General features: G+C 42.7%; 1 protein-coding gene across 1 annotated transcript in view; it reads right to left on the minus strand.

The window, feature by feature from the left end:
• Positions 1 to 18,544: 18,544 nt before the first annotated feature.
• LOC147453912 (uncharacterized) overlaps positions 18,545 to 20,145 on the minus strand; it is a 33,246-nt gene continuing 31,645 nt past the window's right edge. The window contains exons 3-5 of the mRNA XM_086515979.1: positions 18,877 to 19,105; positions 18,797 to 18,807; positions 18,545 to 18,708 (exon numbers count right to left, since the gene is read on the minus strand). Coding sequence (XP_086372105.1) covers positions 18,649 to 18,708; positions 18,797 to 18,807; positions 18,877 to 19,105 — 300 coding nt within the window. The 3' untranslated portion in view covers positions 18,545 to 18,648. The remainder of the gene's footprint in view (positions 18,709 to 18,796; positions 18,808 to 18,876; positions 19,106 to 20,145) is intronic.

Consider the following 20,145-nt stretch of genomic DNA (forward strand, 5'->3'; position numbering starts at 1 on the left):
GGACTTTATGTGATTTGCCTCCTGGAAAAAAGGCCATTGGTAGTCAGTGGGTTTACAAAGTTGAAACATAAGCCAGATGGTGAAATTGATTGCTATAAGGCTCGACTTGTTGCAAAAGGTTATGCACAACAAAAAAGCATAGACTATGAAGAGACTTTTGGTCCCACCTGTCGTATTACTACTGTGTGTTTTCTGTCATAAAATCTAATATCTAACCAACCCAGATGATTTCCTCATATTAAACCAATCACTTAATGTGGGAGAATAAACGGGAACAAGAGTTAAGATACAGATGTGCTTATAGATCTATTTCAACACGGGGCCAATGGTAAAGGGGCCCAAATGAGAAATGGTCTATCAAAGAGCAAGGCTAATCAATGGAGCAAAAGACCTTAGGGTTGGCTTCATTAAAGCCTCCAAAGGTAAGTGTTAAAAGCCTTAAGACATAGTCTTTAATTTTTAAACTTTAGGCAATTAAGGTCCAAGCAGGCAAGGGGGCAGCTTGCTTAAGCAGGGGGCCTGCCTGCTTACCATGTCATTAAATATCTAATATCTAATCAACCCAAATGATTTTCTCATATTAAATTGGCCTTTTAATATGGGATAATAAACGGGAACAAGGGTTAGAATATAGACATGTGCTTACGGATCTATCTCAACACGGGGCCAATGGTAAAGGGGCCCAAATGAGATATGGTCTATCAAAGAGCAAGGTTAACTATAAAGCTTAAAAGACCTTAGGGTTAGATTCATTGAAGACCTCCAATGGTTAGTGTTAAAATTTCTTTGACCTTAAACAAACTAGGGATGAGCTTGAGGTGGGAACCCAACCTAAACTTAAGCAAGCTAGGGATGTGCTTGAGGTGGGAACCCGACCTAAACTTAGGCAAGCTAGGGCTGTGCTTGAGGTGGGACCCGACCTAAACTTAAGCAAGCTAGGGCTGTGCTTGAGGTGGGAACTTGTGCGTGTATGTTGCACGTGTCAATGCAAGGAACTTGGCGATACACTGTGTGCGAGCCACAAATGGCTCCAACCACACAACAAGCCTAAACTAGTAAGCTCAAAGATGGCGATGGTGTGTCACTCACCGCTCTACACTTGCTGTCGTGGAGGATTCCTCGCCGCAAAGAAGAAGGAGCTGCTGCTGCGCCGCGCTCAACCGCCTCGCCGCCGTCGTGCCGCCGCAATGCTTGATCGCACACTCTCTCTCTCTCTCTCTCACGCGCACACACACACACACACACAAGGAGATGAAGAAGAAGAAGATGGAGATGGAGCAAGAGCACTCTGCAATTGCACAAATGAGAGAATTAAGTGAATTTTAGGTTTAGTTGACTTTTATATGAGCTCGCCCCATTCACACTTGGGCGTCCATGCTTAGCGAACTAATCCCTTGAATGTTCCAATTAGAGTGCGCCTCTCATCGGCGATCACTCTTACCCTTTTCCTATTGGACCGACAAGCCGGGTACCTGACTCTACCAAATAAATAATACGGCGTCCGTCTTAGGTGATAGGAATGTGCGTGAGGGTTAACATGCCCCCCTTCCTGATGTAGATTCTGTCCTCGGAAGCTATTGAGCTGAAGCTCGTTCATCGAGGTGGAAGAGCATTCGAGATGAATGTCCTTAGCCTTCTTCAGTCACTGTAAAATCAAACAACATTGGCATAGTAATTGCATTCTCATATACAATTAAAACGAATATGCAGTTTTAGGCAGGCAAATTGATTGGTAGCAGAATTCTAAACCATTTGTGAGCAATAAACATTAAATTGCAATATAATCAAACGCATAAACAATTGTAAAGGTAAAAAATTAAACAAGTATAGGGTCGCTAATTTAATGATCGAAAGGCACTAAAGATCGACTATTAATACCATAAGCTTCTTAATTTTCTCTGGTCAATTAAGTTGTTTAATCGTGAGAGCGAAGTATTTCATGTTCGAGGGCTGACTAGAGGCTATACCTAGAAGACCTTGTAGTTAAGCTACAATAAAAGGAATTGCTCATGAAATCATCGCTTGACTTATTTACTTTTCTTTGACCCCCCAAAGTCTTTTCACAGTGATTCAATTTTGATGTGTGTGCTTATTTTGTATGCCTTGGGTTTTTTGCTTTCAAGGAAAAGCGCCCACACTGGGAACCTCTAGGACTCTAGTACCATAGGCGATACATGTGAGTGAAGTACCAAATCAAGCTGAGATTTCTCTTCCAGCTTAAGATTTTACATTGTGGCACTTTGTTTTTTTGTTTGTTCGTTTTCAACATTTTAATTTTGTAACTTTGGGGGGTCATATAACACTGTTACCCTCCCCAGGCTCATCACACTAGTAAACTCCCTTTATAATACTTAAGCTAAAGGTCAATAAAAGACTAAGCCCACTAGAAAGCCCTAGTACATTTCACACAATGCTGCCTAAATCAGATTAAGAACATAAGAAACCATTGATAATTAGGAAGGCATTCCCCATGGTATTAAGAGAAGATCTCTAATGCATAGCTTGGTTAAACTAGCTTAGTCAGACTGCTTGATTTTAAAACCTAGACAAGTGATTATGACAAAAAATTACATTGAATTTAATGTTTGGTACTAAGCAAATCCGTTGAATATTATGCTACCAATCACAATTAAAGCCGACAAACATGGATGCAAAAAGATAAGGGGCAATGCTAATGGACAAGAAACACCCAGTGTTTGTGTTGATGATCGCGCTTGATTTGAAAAGTGAATGAGAGAAAGATTCTATGAAGGTCCAAATCCTAACCACATCAATTGTTCCTGTACACACTATGAAACACAAACAATACCTCTAGGAGGCACGTCAGTGAGAAGAAAGAACTTTGCTAATCACTAAACTCTAAAATAGAAACACTCCTACGTACTAATCCTACCTACCCTCCATCACTCGAGTGATGAGGATCAAAGGTGTTTTATGACATAGGTTTTTGTTTCAGTGTACTGGATGTGAATGTGTAGGTCTGGGTCAATGTTTTGACTTTTATTGTGCATACTCGTTTGCTAATTGCTCTTGCTCTTTATTATTTTTGTTTTTTGTGAGTATAAGGCTTTATATATACATTCCCTAAGATTGGGAGATCGACAGGTCAGGGAGGAAGGTTGAGAGGGAAGCAAGTGAATGATGGATGTCAGCAAACACTCCCCCCTTCCTTGGGTAGATCATACCTTTTGGAATGATGTTGTCACCTTTTGAAACCAATTGTTCCAGTTGGTAATAGGTGAGGATTTTTGCTAGTAGTTTTCTATTACCTTAGGTGCCTCGTCGAGTTGCAAGGGTAGTAAGGTACTCTCCCAGGATCGAACTTGAAGTGGTTCATCAAGTGATTCTTGAACACTGGGAGGTGTGGATTTCTTTGTAGCTTTATGGAGGTCCACTATTGTAGGTGGAGGCTGTGGAGAAGCTTTTACCTCTATGGATGCATTACACGAGGAGCTAGAAGCTTCATGGGACTCTCCCCTTCCTGAGCTAGGTGGAACAAATTGTTCTTTCTTTGGTACCCAAACTAGCTCTAGAGCGCGTGTATAGCATTCAATGATTTTTTTCTTTCCACGATCATCAATTTGTTTTAGTGCTACAGGATTGGGCTCACATGGGTCAGGTGACAAGTAAGAACACCATCTACGTTTTGGCACCCAGATTTCATCAGCCTTGGGCTTCCAATAGTTTTTTAGGAATCCAATGCAACGTTTCTTTATATTTCTTGGGGCAAATGGGACGTCTGTTACCATGCTCCTGTATTTTAGCAGTGACTATGGTCGCTAAAGAAGCTTTAGGGACCCACTTGTATGTTTTCTTTGTTATATTAGGATGAGTCTTGTTAGAAGCAATATGCATTTCTTCTAGCATATTTAAGGGTACAGGCATTTCATCCCCCTCAGGTGTTACCCAGGTCGTCCACCTATTTCCCCAAGTGTCTATGGTTGCTGCTAGGTGGACCCAATCCACATTGTCTGACTCAGACATCCCAGGTAGTATATCCATAACAGGAGAATCTTCCCCAACATCAGTGTCCGCTTTACATGTGTAACAATACTGCAAAGGGGCCGAGTGAACTGTGGTGTCAGATCTATGATCAATTATAAACCTGTTTCCTAGAGGATGTGCTCGACCAGTCACAAGATCCACTCGGATGACAGAATCTTGGAACTGTAAGTAGACATGGTTTTTAGACCAGTAATGCACCATTTTTTCTTCCCTCATGAAAGGACGTCCTAAGATCACCTCCGATGCCATAGTGTGTTTGGAGAAATCCATAACAATGAAGGTAATCCTTATTTTATGTCCAAAGACCTTGATCTTGAGATCTTCTAGCATCCCAATAGGTTTAACGATAAGACTCATTGGCCATCTTCACTACAATGGTTGTGGTCGCAAGGTGAGGTCTTCCCATAGTTTCTTAGCAATTTGTAGTCACAATGCTAACCCCAGCGCCACCATCAAGGATTCCCTTCACAATTAATCCCTTAGTAGTGATTGGTATGGTTGCATTGGATTCATCACCCTCAAAGTATTGTCCCAACTTGTTAACATGTATTTCTATAACAAGGTTCTTATCTAGGTTGGGTTGTGGATCTAAGTGTTCCTCCTCTATTGGCATCTCCCCAGCTCCATCCATTTGTGCAAATTGTGGTAGCCCAAACTTTAGTTCTCCATTGAGGAAGGCTCGAAGAGCTAAGACTAGCTCAGGGTCTTTATATAGTTTGGAGATGTTGGTGGTTCTAACTTCTGAAGACATGAAATCCATCAATTTAGCAATGTTTAATGACACCTTTTGGGCTTCAGTCCCTTGACGTGGGGAAGATGGTATCTCCATTTCTTCGATAGGATCAGGTAGTCCCTCTGTAAACATTCTTTCCATCAAGAAGTGAGTACATCCACTTTCCCATGACTTTAAGTCACTTTCTTCTTGGATGCCAGTAGGTATGGCTAAGGGTCTATGGACTTGGTGAGGTTGTTGTTGCGTAGGGAGCACGGTGTCTGTAATTTGGATTTGCCTAGGTATTGGTTCTAGATCCCTTTGGGTATCTTCTACCAAACTCCTTAATTTCTTGACTCGCTCAATCTCCTCTGTAGGGTTTGGATAAGTTCCTATCTTCTTCTTGGATTCTGGCCATCGTGGCTCATGAAGATCTTCCTTGTTGGTTTCTATCTTTGTGGTCATTTTGGTCTCCATGGTTTCACCTGAATCAGAATCCTCTTCAACGTCGTTCATATATACGGGGTCGTCACCAGTCCCTATGTTGGTCTTTGAACTGGGGTCTAGAACTGGGGTCTGACTTCACTGCTTTTTGTGATCTCTTCCTTCGTGTTTTCTTCTTTTTTTGAGATTGGGCAATTGATGCCGTGTCTCTTTCCTCAAGAATATAATTTTGTTTTTGGAGCATTGATCGTGTGAGTACGTTTATTGGTACCACAGGTATACTTTGTGATGGCTCCTTGGTAACTTCAATCAAGTTTAATGGCGTGATCTTTGGTGCACTTGGATTATTTGGACATTGGGCAATCAAATGATCTATGCCACATCGATTACACATGGGTATTGGCATTGTAGACGTGCTCGCTTGATTGGTTTGCATTAGTGTGGCGTTCTTCTGTAGCCTAATAGGACACTCGGCTACACGATGTGGACCTCCACACTCATAGCATTGAAGAGGTGGTCTCTTAGCAGAGTAATTGATATTTTGGCCTCTTGTCGCAAGAGCAGCTACTTGATAGACATGTTTGACTTGTCCCCAATAGTCCTCCATGGAGTATTGTGGACTTTCTTCAAGCACATCCATCCCATAGGAAATATTAGGATCTATATCTTCCTCACAGCCTTCCAAACAAGCAATAGATGACTCACAACCTACTTGATTCACAGAAGTGATTCTCGGATGTGGTGGTTGCGGTCCTAGCACTGGAGGTGATAAAGGTGTTGTTTGAACAACATTTTGGGCCCTAGGGACCATGTGTTGTGCTGTTTGTTCAAGAGGTGGGACCGGCATCAATGCAGGCACTCGAGGTGTGTCTGTCCATGCTAAGGTTGTCTATTGGCCATTGCGCACTTAAATACTATGCAATCCTTAGCTTGATGACCATACCTCCCACAGGCATTGCAGTTCCCATTGAATTTTACTCTAAAAGTAGGGTATTCGCTGGTACTATGCGGTCCATAGCATACTGAGCACCATTGTTGGTCCCTTATTGGAAACATATGATTGTTTTGTGGAGCACAATTATCTCTAAGACTCTCTTGAATAGCCTTGGTGAGATCTGCTAAAGTCATCTCACATATCTTTGGCTCCATAGCAATAGGCTTTAAGGTCATTGGCTGATGCCCTGATGCTTGCGAGCTAATAGAATTAGTCTCAACAAACACTCTTTCTCCTTGAATCATTAAATTATCCTCCAATTGGATCGCATTGGTGGTGACTGCTTCCCAAGTGGTGGTACCTCTAATGACTAAGCCATTGTAGATATCCTCATGGCGTAATCCCCTAATGAATCTATCAAGAAATTGATTATTATTGAAGCGTTCATTTGGATTACAACAAGAATTCAAATGCTTCAAGCGACTAATAAAGTCTCTCATCAACTCTCCTTTCTCTTGTTGGGCTTTCTGGAGTTGAGAGGCTACACCCCAAAGTACTCCCTCTCGTATGTATTCTTTCAAGAACAATCTTCTAAGAGTAGGGTAAATCGTTTTTTCTTCCACCCTTAGGGTTCTATACCAATCCCCTGCCTTCCCACTTAAGGTTAGGCTTAAAGAATTACTCTTATGCAGGTCATTGTGTTCTCCTAGAGAATCGCATATTTGTTCAAACACTTCGATATGCTTTCTCACATCCCCGTCTCCACTAAATTTTTGTGTGAGATTGGCTATTTGTACTGTCTTACTTCTAGGCTCTCTAGCAGGCGTGTTATGCATATTCTCAGCAAAATAGATCGACCAATAGCTTGAGAAAACGTTGCCAACTCACCTAAGTGAGCAGGCACCGTGGGTGAAGGCGCTCGAGAGACTATATGTGGAGTAGGTATTGGCATTGAGCTTGGTGCATAGGAAGCCCTTCGGTTCCACGTTTGGTACGATGTGGTGCCATGTGCTGGCCCAAAGTTTATATGTGTGGCCCTAGGCATAACAGACGTCGGATGTGACATGCTAATGCTAGCCGGTATAGTCCCATGGAAATAAGAACTTGGGTGTTGTGGTTGTGGAGCATAGGTAGTTGAAATAATGGGAGGGGTAGGGACTACATGAGTGCAATGTCCCATAGGTGCATACGATTGGTACACACTTGTAGGTACTGTTGCATGCATTGAGCTACCATGTAGTGGTGCGTTACTAACAAATGAGGTCCATGGCGTGTTTCTTGGCATGCCCATCATTGGGGTAGGCATGGTAGCTGTGGTGTCATCAAGGGAAAGATGAGCTAGACTTGGAAAGGTAAAGCTATCACTTGTGGGCTTAGATTGCACTGAGACCCCTGGAGAAACAACATATGGGGGATCCATCGGACTTACCGAGGGAGTCTCCATTTGTGATAAGGTCGGTTGTCTAGCCTTTCCTATATCTAAGAATATCATGAGACCCGTTAAAGGCATGTTGATCCCCTTGTTCTGTCTCTCTACCTCAATGACCCTATGGATGACCTCAATAACTCTTTGTTGTTGATCCTCCACACTAGTAGCACCCATTGTGAATTGTAGGACATCTAACCAACCCACGTGATAGGTGTGACTTGTGCATAGGTCGGTTAGAGTTTTTGTTTGTAGTTCGTACTCCTAGTTCTCATTTAAGAACGCTCCATCTAGGATTGAGGTGCTAGGGGTGTCCTTTGAGCTAGATGCAATGTTGCTTTCTAGGGCTTGGCCCTTAGCGGTTGCTAAGTCAGGAGCACTCGATTGCTCTCTTAGCAAGGATATTGACATAGGGGCTTTCTCTTTTAACTCTCCTCGTTGCTCCGCCTTGCGTAAGCTCTCGAGTTCCTTTTCCCTCGCTGCAAGGATATATCGATCAACCTCTTGCACTTCGGCAAGGCTTCTACCATCGGGTAATATGACCTTGGAGAGAAATAGTTCTGAAGAGTCATGGGGTACAGTGAATGGAGTATTCATGTGCACATTCTCTAAGGGCATAGGGTCTATGTTGGTCATGAATGGCGAATTTACTTCCCCACCCCCCTCATTTACATCATTAGCTCCATGTTCGGAGCGAGTGGCTCTACTAAAGGTTTCTTTCAAGCGGTTAAGCACGCTCGGTCCAGACCGCGGACCCATGGCATGCATGTCTTGGCTTGAGCCTTCGGGATTAGGCATTGGGAAACCCTCTATGATGTCGTAGTCACAGGAAGAGTCACTAGCTGCTATGTTCGGGTCTTGGTTTGTACTACCTTGGGTCCCCGCCGAGGGCCCGGAACCTAAGGTAGGTGGATATTGAGAACTCGCGTAAGTCGAAATTCTCTCTAGTTGCTCCGTCTCTAGCATACGACCAGAGCGCAGATGCATGTGCCTTTGACACCCTACAAGCGTCGGCGAATAACCTCGAAGGTTAACCGCTTACTTTTTTAGGCGTCCGTTTTCACTCGATTTTTTTTTGATGATTTTTAATGATCGTTTTTTTTTTAATTAAAGCGTGTGATAGCTCGAAACGAGCGTATCACTCAGAGGGTCGTGGTGTCCTTTACAACACAACGTTCGGTCACCTGAAGCTCCGTAGGTCCTCAAAAAAGTCGATTTTTAGCTACGTGTGAAGCTAAAATACGTAATTTTAAAGGGCGACTGAGACCTCAGCCTGAGTGTGAGCTTGGGCTTGGGTCTGGGAGATATTCCCGATCCCGGTCCTACCTTTATTTATTTATTTATTTTTTTATTGGATAAGGTCGTCGCGGCCTGCGCGCGAGCACACACACACTCTACCTACCTACTTCCGACTAATACACCTATTGTTACACACTAACAAACTTCATTAGCTCTCACAGATCTACTTCCTACTTACTGTACTTTGCATTACACAGAACTAACAACCTTAATACTAAGACCTTATCACAGAGAAAACAGAGTAACCTTTCAAAACTTTATTAACAAAGATATACACAGTAGCAACACAAAATCCTTCTTTTCAACACACACACCTTCCTTCCTTACCTTTCCTACAATTGAAATTGCACCACAAAAGAAGTACAGAGTGCCATTCAAGCTTAGTGTATGGCATTCTCCGTCAACGGCGCCAAAAATGTGCGCGTATGTCGCACGTGTCAATGCAAGGAACTTGCCGATACACTGTGTGTACGAGCCACAAATGGCTCCAAGCACACAACAAGCCTAAACTAGTAAGCTCAAAGATGGCTATGGTGTGTTACTCATCGCTCTACGCTTGCTGTCGTGGAGGATTCCTCGCCGCGAAGAAGAAGAAGCCACCGCTGCGATGCACTCAACCGTCTCGCCGCCGTCGTGCGGCCACAATGCTCGATCGCACTCTCTCTCTCTCTCTCTCTCTCTCTCACGCGTGCACACACACACACACACACACACACACACACACAAGGAGATGAAGAAGAAGAAGATGGAGATGGAGCAAGAGCACTCTTTAATTGCACAAATGAGAGAATAAGTGAATTTTAGGTTTAGTTGACTTTTATATGAGCTCGCCCCATTCACACTTGCGTGCCCATGCTTAGCCAACTAATCCCTTGAATGTTCCAGTTAGAGTGCACCTCTCATCGGCGATCACTCTTACCCTTTTCCTATTGGACCGACAAGCCCGATACCTGACTCTACCAAATAAATAATACGGCGTCCATCTTAGGTGATAGGAATGTGCGTGAGGGTTAACAGAACTCCACCTAAGGTGCTTGTCATGCTTGATGACTAAGGTACTTGAAGTACTTGTCACATTTAACGAGGAAGTTGCTTGAGAAGCTTCCTATGCATGGGGGGTAAGATGCTTGAGAACCTACACACTTAATGAGGAAGTTGCTTGAGAAAATTCCTATGCATAAAAATCTCAAAGTTAGGGGAATCCCAAAAGAGTACATGGAATACATGTCAGACTCTCACTAAGCTTAACCACATGCTGTGCTTGAATGCTATTGGTTGGGCTAAAGAGGGGTCCAATGAGCTTCTACTTACATCTAACAAATATCTAGATATTTTCAAGCTCTCTCTCTCTAAGGGGTAAGGAGGACACTTGTCAAAAGACTACCCATGTACTTGACTGCATGCTGCATGTGATTGGCTAGGGGGAGAGGGGTCCAATGAGCTTACAATATGCAGAAAGGTCACCACTCGCCCAAAGCAAGGAGGGGGGGTGCTAGGGGGGATATACTCCACACACACACTCATTTGCAAACCCATTCTCGCTTGGTGAAGGTTGAGGAACACCACCCCCTTCTCCAAGCTTGTGAGAGTGAAAGCCTACACCAGCACTCTTGACTATGGAATGCAAATCCAACCAAGAGTCATGCTTCAATGCTTAATCTTGCCATCTTCTCCATCTTCATTACTACGCTATTATATATGCTAGCAAGAAGAGTAATGATAAGTGAGGAACTATTTCTTTCTCCTATGGAATGTTTCTTCTTCCTCTTCCCTATCCTCATTCCCCGCTAGCTCTCTTCACCTTCGAAGGTGTTTGAGGCCTTGGGACTTAGGCTTGGGATAGTTAATGCTTTCTTCAAGTTTATGTTATGCTTGTGATGCATGAAGCTTTCCATCTTCATTACATCACCTAGGTTACAAGGAACACAAAGATTGTATTGTACCAAGTCTCTCTTGATGGGGGAAACTATAATACAAATGAGTATTGGAGGGGGGACCGGCTCCATATGAATCCGGTCCTCAACTATTGTCATGTTCTCTAAACTCTCTCTTGCAAAAGTATTGTTCATGCCAAGTTAACTAAGTACCATGTTTATGTTGCTACCATCAATTAAGTTCAACCGCTATGCTCACAAAAAATCTCTCAAAAGTGCTTCACGTAATTTACTAATTCTGCTACTCTCAAAGTTCATAGGCAAATTCCATTACATTGGTATCAGAGCATTTGGTTTCTCTTTTCTTGCTTAAGAAGAGAGGTCCTTAAGTATCCTATTAATGGTTGTTTTTGTAAATTATATTAGGGTAGGTGGGTCTGGGATCTATTATCGGTTTTGTTGAGCCCACTATTTTGGATATGGTGCACACCTTGGGAGCTTTGGTCTTAATAATGGAGTCTTTTTAGACTTGCCTAAGGCTTTACCATTATTGAGCCATAAGAAGTCCGAAAGGAGATATCCCTCGACAACTTCGCTATGTTATACTTACTCCACTACTCTCTATAATTAACCAATTCGAGCCGTGGGTGTAGATACTTAAGTGCCTATTTTCAAAGGCTAAGAGGAGTAGCAACTAAGGTTTTGAATTGCCAAAGCATACACTAAGTAAACACATAAGTTTAATTAGCATGACTGACAATAACCAAGAGAGAAGAATGAACATTGATAACTTTGATTTTGCACATGAAGGTGCCAATGAAGATGCCCCCATGTTTGTTGGTTATCTTGTCACTAGGTTGCAACAAGCTATGGGCAACCCCACTTTGCAAGCTGAAGTTACTCAACAATTTCGTGCTTATGGGATTTCCTTTCCTCTCCAAGAGGAGAGAGAGCTTACGAGGCATGGGAATGAACAATAGTTGACAGGTTTAGCAAGCAAGCACACTTTATCCCTGTCAAGAAGAATATTAAGGCACACCAAATGGCAACTCTCTTCATATCACAGATTTTCAAATACCATGGATTGCCAACATCCATCGTGTCAGATAGAGATCCTAGAATGACCAATAATTTCTGGAAAGGTCTCTTCGAAAATCTAGGTACAAGATTGAATTTCTCTTCGGCCTATCACCCACAAATGGATGGCCAAAGTGAGATCTTATGATTCTTGATCTACTAAAGACCTATGTTACAGCAGTAGATCAACGCTCACAATGGGAAAAGTACTTACCTCTTGTAGAGTATGCGTATAATAATACTACCCATACTTCTATGAGAAAAGCACCTTTTGAAATCAAGGAAGACCTAAAAGTCCCTTGCTACTTAAAGTACATGGGAAGATCTTCGCTATCGATGAGTATAGCCGTGACCTGTAAACATCTTTTCAAAAGATTAAGGAGGCTATATCCATCTCCCAGCTAAGGCAAAAAGCTGCCGCTGACAAGCACAGAAGGGCCTTAACGTTCAAAGAAAATGATTGGGTCTTACTTAAGTTTCCTAAGGCTCGATTGAGACAAACGACGGGCAAAAGTCCTACGGGCCATCAAAAGTATTATGCTAAACTAGCAAAAAGATACTATGGTCCTTTTCAAATTTTGAAGCCAATCAATAAGGTGGCTTATCAACTCAAGTTACCTAACCATTGGCTCATACACAATGCTTTTCATGTGAGCCTACTCAAGCCCTACAAAGGAGAGCCTCCAAATGAACCAATTATTGAAGACCCTCCCGAAATCAAAGATCAAGAAGAGGTACTACAACCCGAAGCTATCCTTCGGCATGAAAACAAGGTACTACAACATGGTAAGATTATCCGACGGTGTCTTATTAAGTTCAAAAATTATCCTTTTGAAGATGCTAGATGGATGCAAGGAATCCATCTTGAGGATAGTATGAACCTTGTCAACGCTTACAATACTACATTAGAGTAACCAAATGTACATGTTTCTTTTAAATAATCAATGTTTTTGTCTTATAAAACTAATTCTCTCTTTATTGTGCATAAAATTTAAGTAGTCTACATACTAAGAATCATGTTTGGGATGACGACGTCTCTCAAACACCATGTAGAATTTGTCACTCTACTTGGGAGGATGAAATGGACTAAAGAGCAGACATGCTTGCGGCAGCTATTTCTCCCAAGTACCAAATGGATTAGTCATCCATCTTGGAATGATGTCGTAGGGTAAAAAGGGATCCTCTACCCGCTAAGACAAATTGACTAGTGACTATGACTTTATCTCTTTTAACTCATAGTCGAGGACGACTATGATTTCAAGAGAGAGCTAATGTCATTAGATATCTAATATCTAACCAACCCAAATGATTTTCTCATATTAAACTGATCATTTAATATGGGATAATAAACGGAGGAATATAGACATGTGCTTACGGATCTATATAAACACGGAGCCAATGGTAAAGGGGCCCAAATGAGAGATGGTCTATCAAAGAGCAAGGTTAACTAATGAAGCTTAAAAGACCTTAGGGTTAGCTTCATTAAAGACCTCCAATGGTTAGTGTTAAAAGTCCTTTGACCTTAAGCAAACTAGGGCTGACCTTGAGGTGGGAACCCGACCTAAACTTAAGCAAGCTAGGGCTGTGCTTGAGGTGGGAACCTTAAGCAAGCTAGGATTGTGCTTGAGGTGGGAACCCGACCTAAACTTACGCAAGCTAGGGATGTGCTTGAGGTGGGAACTCGATCTAAACTTAAGCAAGCTAGGGCTGTGCTTGAGGTGGGAACTCCACCTAAGGTGCTTGTCATGCTTGAGGGTTAGAATATAGACATGTGCTTATGGATCTATCTCAACACGGGGCCAATGGTAAAGGGGCCCAAATGAGAGATGGTCTGTCAAAGAGCCAGATTAACTAATGAAACTTAAAAGACCTTAGGGTTACCTTCATTAAAGACCTCCAATGGTTAGTGTTAAAAGTCCTTTGACCTTAAGCAAACTAGGGCTGAGCTTGAGGTGGGAACCCGACCTAACTTAAGCAAGCTAGGGCCGTGCTTGAGGTGAGAACCTTAAGCAAGCTAGGGCTGTGCTTGAGGTGGGAACCCAACCTAAACTTAGGCAAGCTAGAGATGTGCTTGAGGTGGGAGCTCAACCTAAGCTTAAGCAAGCTAGGGCTGTGCTTGAGGTGGGAACACCACCTAAGGTGCTTGCCATGCTTGATGACTAAGGTAATTGAGGTACTTGTCACATTTAACGAGGAAGTTTCTTGAGAAGCTTCATATGCATGGGGGGTAAGATGCTTGAGTCAAAAAGAGAACCTACACACTTAATGAGAAAGTTGCTTGAGAAACTTCCTATCCATAAAAATCTCAAAGTTAGGGGAATCATAAAAGAGCACATGGGACACATGTTAGACTCTCACTAAGCTTAACCACAGGGTGTGCTTGAATGCTATTGGTTGGGCTAAAGACGGGTCCAATGAGCTTCTACTTTCATCTAACAAATATCTAGATATTTTCAAGCTCTCTCTCTCTCTCTCTCTAAGGTGTAAGGAGGACACTTGTCAAAAGACTACCCATGTACTTGACTGCATGCTGCATGTGATTGGCTAGGGGGAGAGGGGTCCAATGAGCTTGCAACATGCAGAAAGGTCACCACTCGCCCAAAGCAAGGAGGGGGGGTGCTAGGGGGGATATACTCCACACACACACTCATTTGCAAACCCATTCTCACTTGGTGAAAGTTGAGGAACAACACCTCCTTCTCCAAGCTTGTGAGAGTGAAAGCCTACACCAACACTCTTGGCTATGGAATGCAAATCCAACCAAGAGTCATGCTTCAATGCTTAAGCTTGCCATCTTCTCCATCTTCATTACTATGCTATTATGTATGCTAGCAAGAAGAGTAATGATAAGTGAGGAATTATTTCTTTCTCCTATGGAATGTTTCTTCTTCCTCTTCCTTATCCTCATTCCCCGCTAGCTCTCTTCACCTTCGAAGGTGTTTGAGGCCTTGGAACTGAGGCTTGGGATAGTTAATGCTTTCTTTAAGTTTATGTTATGCTTGTGATGCATGAAGCTTCCATCTTCATTGCATCACCCAGGTTACAAGGAACACAAAGATTGTATTGTACCAAGTCTCTCTTGATGGGAGAAACTATAATACAAATGCCTATTGGAGGGGGGACCGGCTCCATATGAATCCGGTCCTCAACTATTGTCACGTTCTCTAAACTCTCTCTTGCAAAAGTATTGTTCATGCCAAGTTAACTAAGTACCATGTTTATGTTGCTACCATCAATTAAGTTCAACCGCTATGCTCACAAAGAATCTCTCAAAAATGCTTCACCTAATTTACTAATTCCGCTACTCTCACAAAGTTCATAGGCAATTTCCATTACACACCAAGTCTACAGAACTTGCTACAAATAAGGGGACGAGCCCTACAAAGGAGGGATGTGGGTAGTATGTGTGCACTTCACCAAGGGCCCATACTCTCATGAGAGGAAAGGGGCCACATGTCAGGTGTAGAGGCACATTGCTCAAGCAGGCAAGGGTTGTGCTTAAGCAAGGGGGGTGCTAGCTTAACCTCACAAGAGGGAAAGAAGGACACTTGTCAAGAGGCTACACACCTTGCCCCAAAGGGACCCAAGTTCTCATTGGCTAGAGGGCTACATGGCCCAATGAGCTTCAAGGAAAGCCTAGGAAAGGGGGTCGACCAAGCTACCTCTCTCTCTCTCTCTCTCTCTCTTCAAGGAAAGCCTAGGAAAGGGGGTCGACCAAGCTCTCTCTCTCTCTCTCTCTCTCTCTCTCTCTCTCTCATATTTGAGCATCCCACGAGCCTTCTCCATCTCTCATTCTTCTCTTCACACACTCTTGTGAAGCAAGAACTCCATCTCCTTCTCCAAGCTTGAGAAGTTGAGTGCCTACTACAACTAGCTCTTGGCTATGGATGCAAATCCATACAAGAGAATGCTTATGCTTGCTTATCAATCTCTCTAATCTCCATTATCACTATGCTAAGCTATGCTACAAGAGCTATAAATGAATATGTGCAAGGGGTTATTGCTTTCTCGTAGAGCTACTTCTACTTCTCTCTTCTTCCTCACTCCCTGCCAGCTCTCCTCTCCTTTCATGGTGTTTGAGGTCTTGGGATTGAGGCTGGGAATTCTTCAAGTTCATGCTAATCATGTTTATTGTTGTTACAATGCTAATGCTTGGTGAGTGAAGCTTGCCATCTTCACCTCATCGAGAAGATTTCAAGGAACACAATAAGTTGTATTGTAAACAAGTCTTTCGTCATGGAAGAATTTATAATACAAATGCCTATTGGAGGGGGGATCGGCTCTAACTAATCCGGTCCTCTATTGGTAATAATTTCTCTAAACTCTCACACTCTTTTACAAGTATTATTCAGGCCATGTTAATGAAGTAATGTGTTAGTGTTGCTCTCTCCATTCAAGCACTTTCTTTCTCACTCTACATCTATAGACAAAGGAATGCTCAAGGAAATGCTCAATATGTTATTCACTTTCCGCTCCAAGTCAAGTTAAAAGGCTAATTCCATTACATTTTCATGTGCATTGGTAGCTCATTTTGGATGGATATACATCAATTAAATATTGTTACTGCTTTCTTGAATGGTGACATATTCGAGGAAGTTTATGTAAGATAGCCTCACGGTTTTATCATTAACGGGCAGGAAGATACAGTATGCAAATGTAAGAAAGCTTTGTATGGTTGAAGCAATCTTCTTGTGCTTAGTATGAGGAAGCTAACACTTATTTAGTTAAACGAGGCTTTTGTAACAGTACAACAGATAGCACATTGTATGTAAAGTGTGACGGCGATGTACTTCCAATGTTGTTCTATATGTGGATTATATGTTGATCACTGGTTCAAATGAGGTGAATATTGTTGAATTTAAGGCTGATTTGAATGCTACTTTCAAGATGAAAGATTTGGGGTTGTTGCATCATAACTTAGGCATACAATTTAAGCAGTGTGATGGTGGTATTGCCTTGTGTCAGACAAGTTACATAGAGACATTGATGTGTAAGTTTGGACTTGAGGATTGCCACTCCCATGGATTATTGAGTCTTCATGATGCTTGTGATCGTGCCGATGCCTCTTTATCAAATTGTTGTTGGATGCCTTATTTATGTATGCAACACGAGGCCGGATATTCAGTTTGCAGTCTCACAAGTCAGTAGATTTATGCATAGCCCAAGGCCTAAGCCTTGGCAGGCTGTCATTTTTCGCTATACTTGAGTGGCACTTTACATCTTGGGTTGTTTTATCCTAAGGGGCAGATCATTGCCGCCAGATTTACATGCTTTTCCGAACTCACATTGGGTTGGCTATTATGATACGAGTGTCCACGAGTGGTTTATGTTTCATGCTCAACAATTCATGCATATGATGATTGAGCAAGAAGCAACCCACTGTTATGATACGCGTGTCCACGAGTGGTTTTTGTTTCATGCTCGAACAATTCATGCATATGATGATTGAGCAAGAAGTAACCCACTAGCCACTTCCAATTGCAAGGCTGAGTATAGGGCATTCTTCAGAGCTACAATTGAGTGTGTATGGCTTGGGCTAATTTGGGTGTTGGACAAGACACTACCAACACCTATCCTGTCCAACACCATCTACACTGACAGTCAAAAATGTTGATTATCAAAACCACGTGCAATGTTCCAAACACCCTTTGCAACAAGGACATGTTGCATCATGTACGCCCAAAGTGGCTAGTTGTCCTGATCCAATTTGTCTTCAAGTTCCATTTTCCCCTGCTTCACAAAGCTTCAACTACCTTCGGATTTGATCATATCCTACTATATTTGTAATGGGAAGGTTGGGGCAGAATGGCTTTATGCAAATGCTAAGCTATTATGTGAAGGAACTCCTGAGCAGGATTTGGATAAGGCAAGGTAGGTCCATGCGTACACCTGTATAGTAAGCTCCCTTACGCTAGAGATGGATTTTGCAAACATATGCCTTGGTATAGAGAATGATGGAAGAAACTAGTACCTTGGTTGATCCAAATCCCAAACTACCAAGTTTAAATTCACTCTGATTATCTTAGATTTTTGCTCAAATCCATGCCGAATCTAGATGACCAACCCTAGAAGGAGGTCTTTTGAGAGAAATCTTGGGAAGAAGACCTATCCTTAGATTGTTGCTTGTTTTCTTCAATCACAAGTATGTGTGATTAGGAAGGCAAGGCATCAAGATACTCCCTTTCCACCTGGGCCACTAATCCCACGACAGGCAGCCATGCCCTTCAGAGCTGTGCATCCATCATCTCCCCCCCCCCCCCTTCCCTCAAAGAAAGGAAAAAGAGGATAGAATAAAACCAGCAGCATAGATCTAAAAACATTACCCAATAGGCCCTAAAAGGCTTACTAGTAAATAGCATCCCATAGCAAGCAAATTGGCACTACCAAAAACTAAGGCTGGTCCCCAAACATTGCCCATTTGCTCATGGTCAACACAGATTTCTTCCCTTTCATCTAACCTCCAAACTTGGAACTCTTCAAAAAATTAAAGACATTGTACGAAATGGAGAATGTCTGTCAGATGATCAATCAAAGCGGATAAACCCATAGCACTGTATAATGCCCAAGTATACAACATTGTCCACCTCTTTTATCCTATTTTGAAATTGATTTACGAACTTAGGACCTGCATGAGTTAGTCATTTAATCATCCAAGAGACATCGTGCCATATATAATCAACACTAGTGATTCAAATTTCTGCTTTCTCAATATCATAAATTGTTCTACTGCATTTAGTCGAAATGCCATGAGACACAACACAACCAAGGCCCCATTACTTGCACAATTGCACCACAGAAGAGGAGCTTTTTAAATAGACGCCACTCAAAGATATCCTCTCGGTTGTGATTCTAAAATCAGAATATTTATATTTACAATTTACAAACCAAGCTTCGAAGCCTGAAAAAAGCTTGCGATGACCTCCGCAGCCTCCAACACCTACTTACAAAGCAATGCAAAAAATCATCTGTCAGAAATATGACATAACTAGAGAAGCTGGTTTCAATGGGGATTCAAATACACATGCCATTCTAAGGTCTTATCTCTTATCCACAGATTTCAGCCCTACAGTCTTTAGTCTGAACTTGAACTGTGGGGGTGAGTCACCCTCATCATCATCCTCATCCTCATCGTCACTGTCACTGATACCACCCACAATACTGTCCCATTGAGAATAGTCCAGCCGAGAATGCCCTTTTGGTTTTGGTATGGCTTCCCAGCCCTTCACAGCTGCATCTGAATCTGCTGTAGGCAACGGTGATGTAGGAGATTCTGAAGTCTCAGCTTTGGCATCTTCAGTCATCTCATCCTCTCCTTCAGGTATGGGAGCCAGTGACTGTATTATACACAAAAAAAATTATCAATCCACCGATCAATCCCTTATGCCTCATTCGCCATCCAGCCCATAGGCGACAGAAAATAAAATAGGAACTGGAAGTGAAAAACCCCTCAGCTATACAGGAAAAACAAACCATATGGGAAAACCACCAATGATACAGAGTTAATAAAATAAGGGCAAGACACCAAAAGCAAGGGACAAATGAGGAAGGGACGATTGTAGCAAAGAGTTGAAGTAGAAACAGGCCACCCAGACTTTCGACAAAGAGCCCAAAAACTCCACCAAAGAATCTCCAATATCAGACTCCGCATCTGCACACCTCCACTCTGAATCAAACTCTGGGAGAGAGACAGCCTCAAAGCCATCCCTGGCAATAACCACCCTGACACCTCCCCACACACACACAAGACCTATCGCCAAGTGCACACAAACAGGTGAAAACCAGAAAGAACTTGGAAGAAAACTTGCAGAACAGATGGACATACACACATCCCACTCGCATGCACGCACCCACACACACACCAAGCACAAGCAGAACCCAATGCACATGCAATACATACAAAACAAACAAAGTTGCAAGCAAACAAGCAGCAAACAGTAAAACGGGTACAAAGAATAAAACGGAAAACAAACAAAATGGCACAGGTAGCACAAAAAGCAGCCCCGGGGGGGGAGGGGAGGAGGGTCGACGAAGCCTCTTGAGTTAACTCGTGTAGAAGCATGACGCAGAGGGCAACGAGCAACATTGAAACAGCAGGTGTCGACATGACAGGCACACCCGCATGCGAGGCGCGGTGCAGAATTGAGTGTTAGGGATCTCTCTCTCTCTCTCTCTCTCTCTCTCTCTCTCTCTCTCTCTCTCTCTCTCTCTCTCTCTCTCTTTGCGGATTGAGACTGGGAGGTACAGCGGAGTACCAGCAGAGGACAGGACATGCCCCTTGTGTAACACGGAACCTGAGACAGAGCTACACTATACATGCCGCTGCCCCGTCTACTACGAGATACGAGGTCGCTTCCACTGCCTGTTCAGAGAGGGT

This window comes from Adiantum capillus-veneris, chromosome 7 (genome assembly GCF_014529385.1).
Source record: "Adiantum capillus-veneris isolate H3 chromosome 7, ASM1452938v2, whole genome shotgun sequence".
NCBI lineage: Eukaryota > Viridiplantae > Streptophyta > Polypodiopsida > Polypodiales > Pteridaceae > Adiantum > Adiantum capillus-veneris.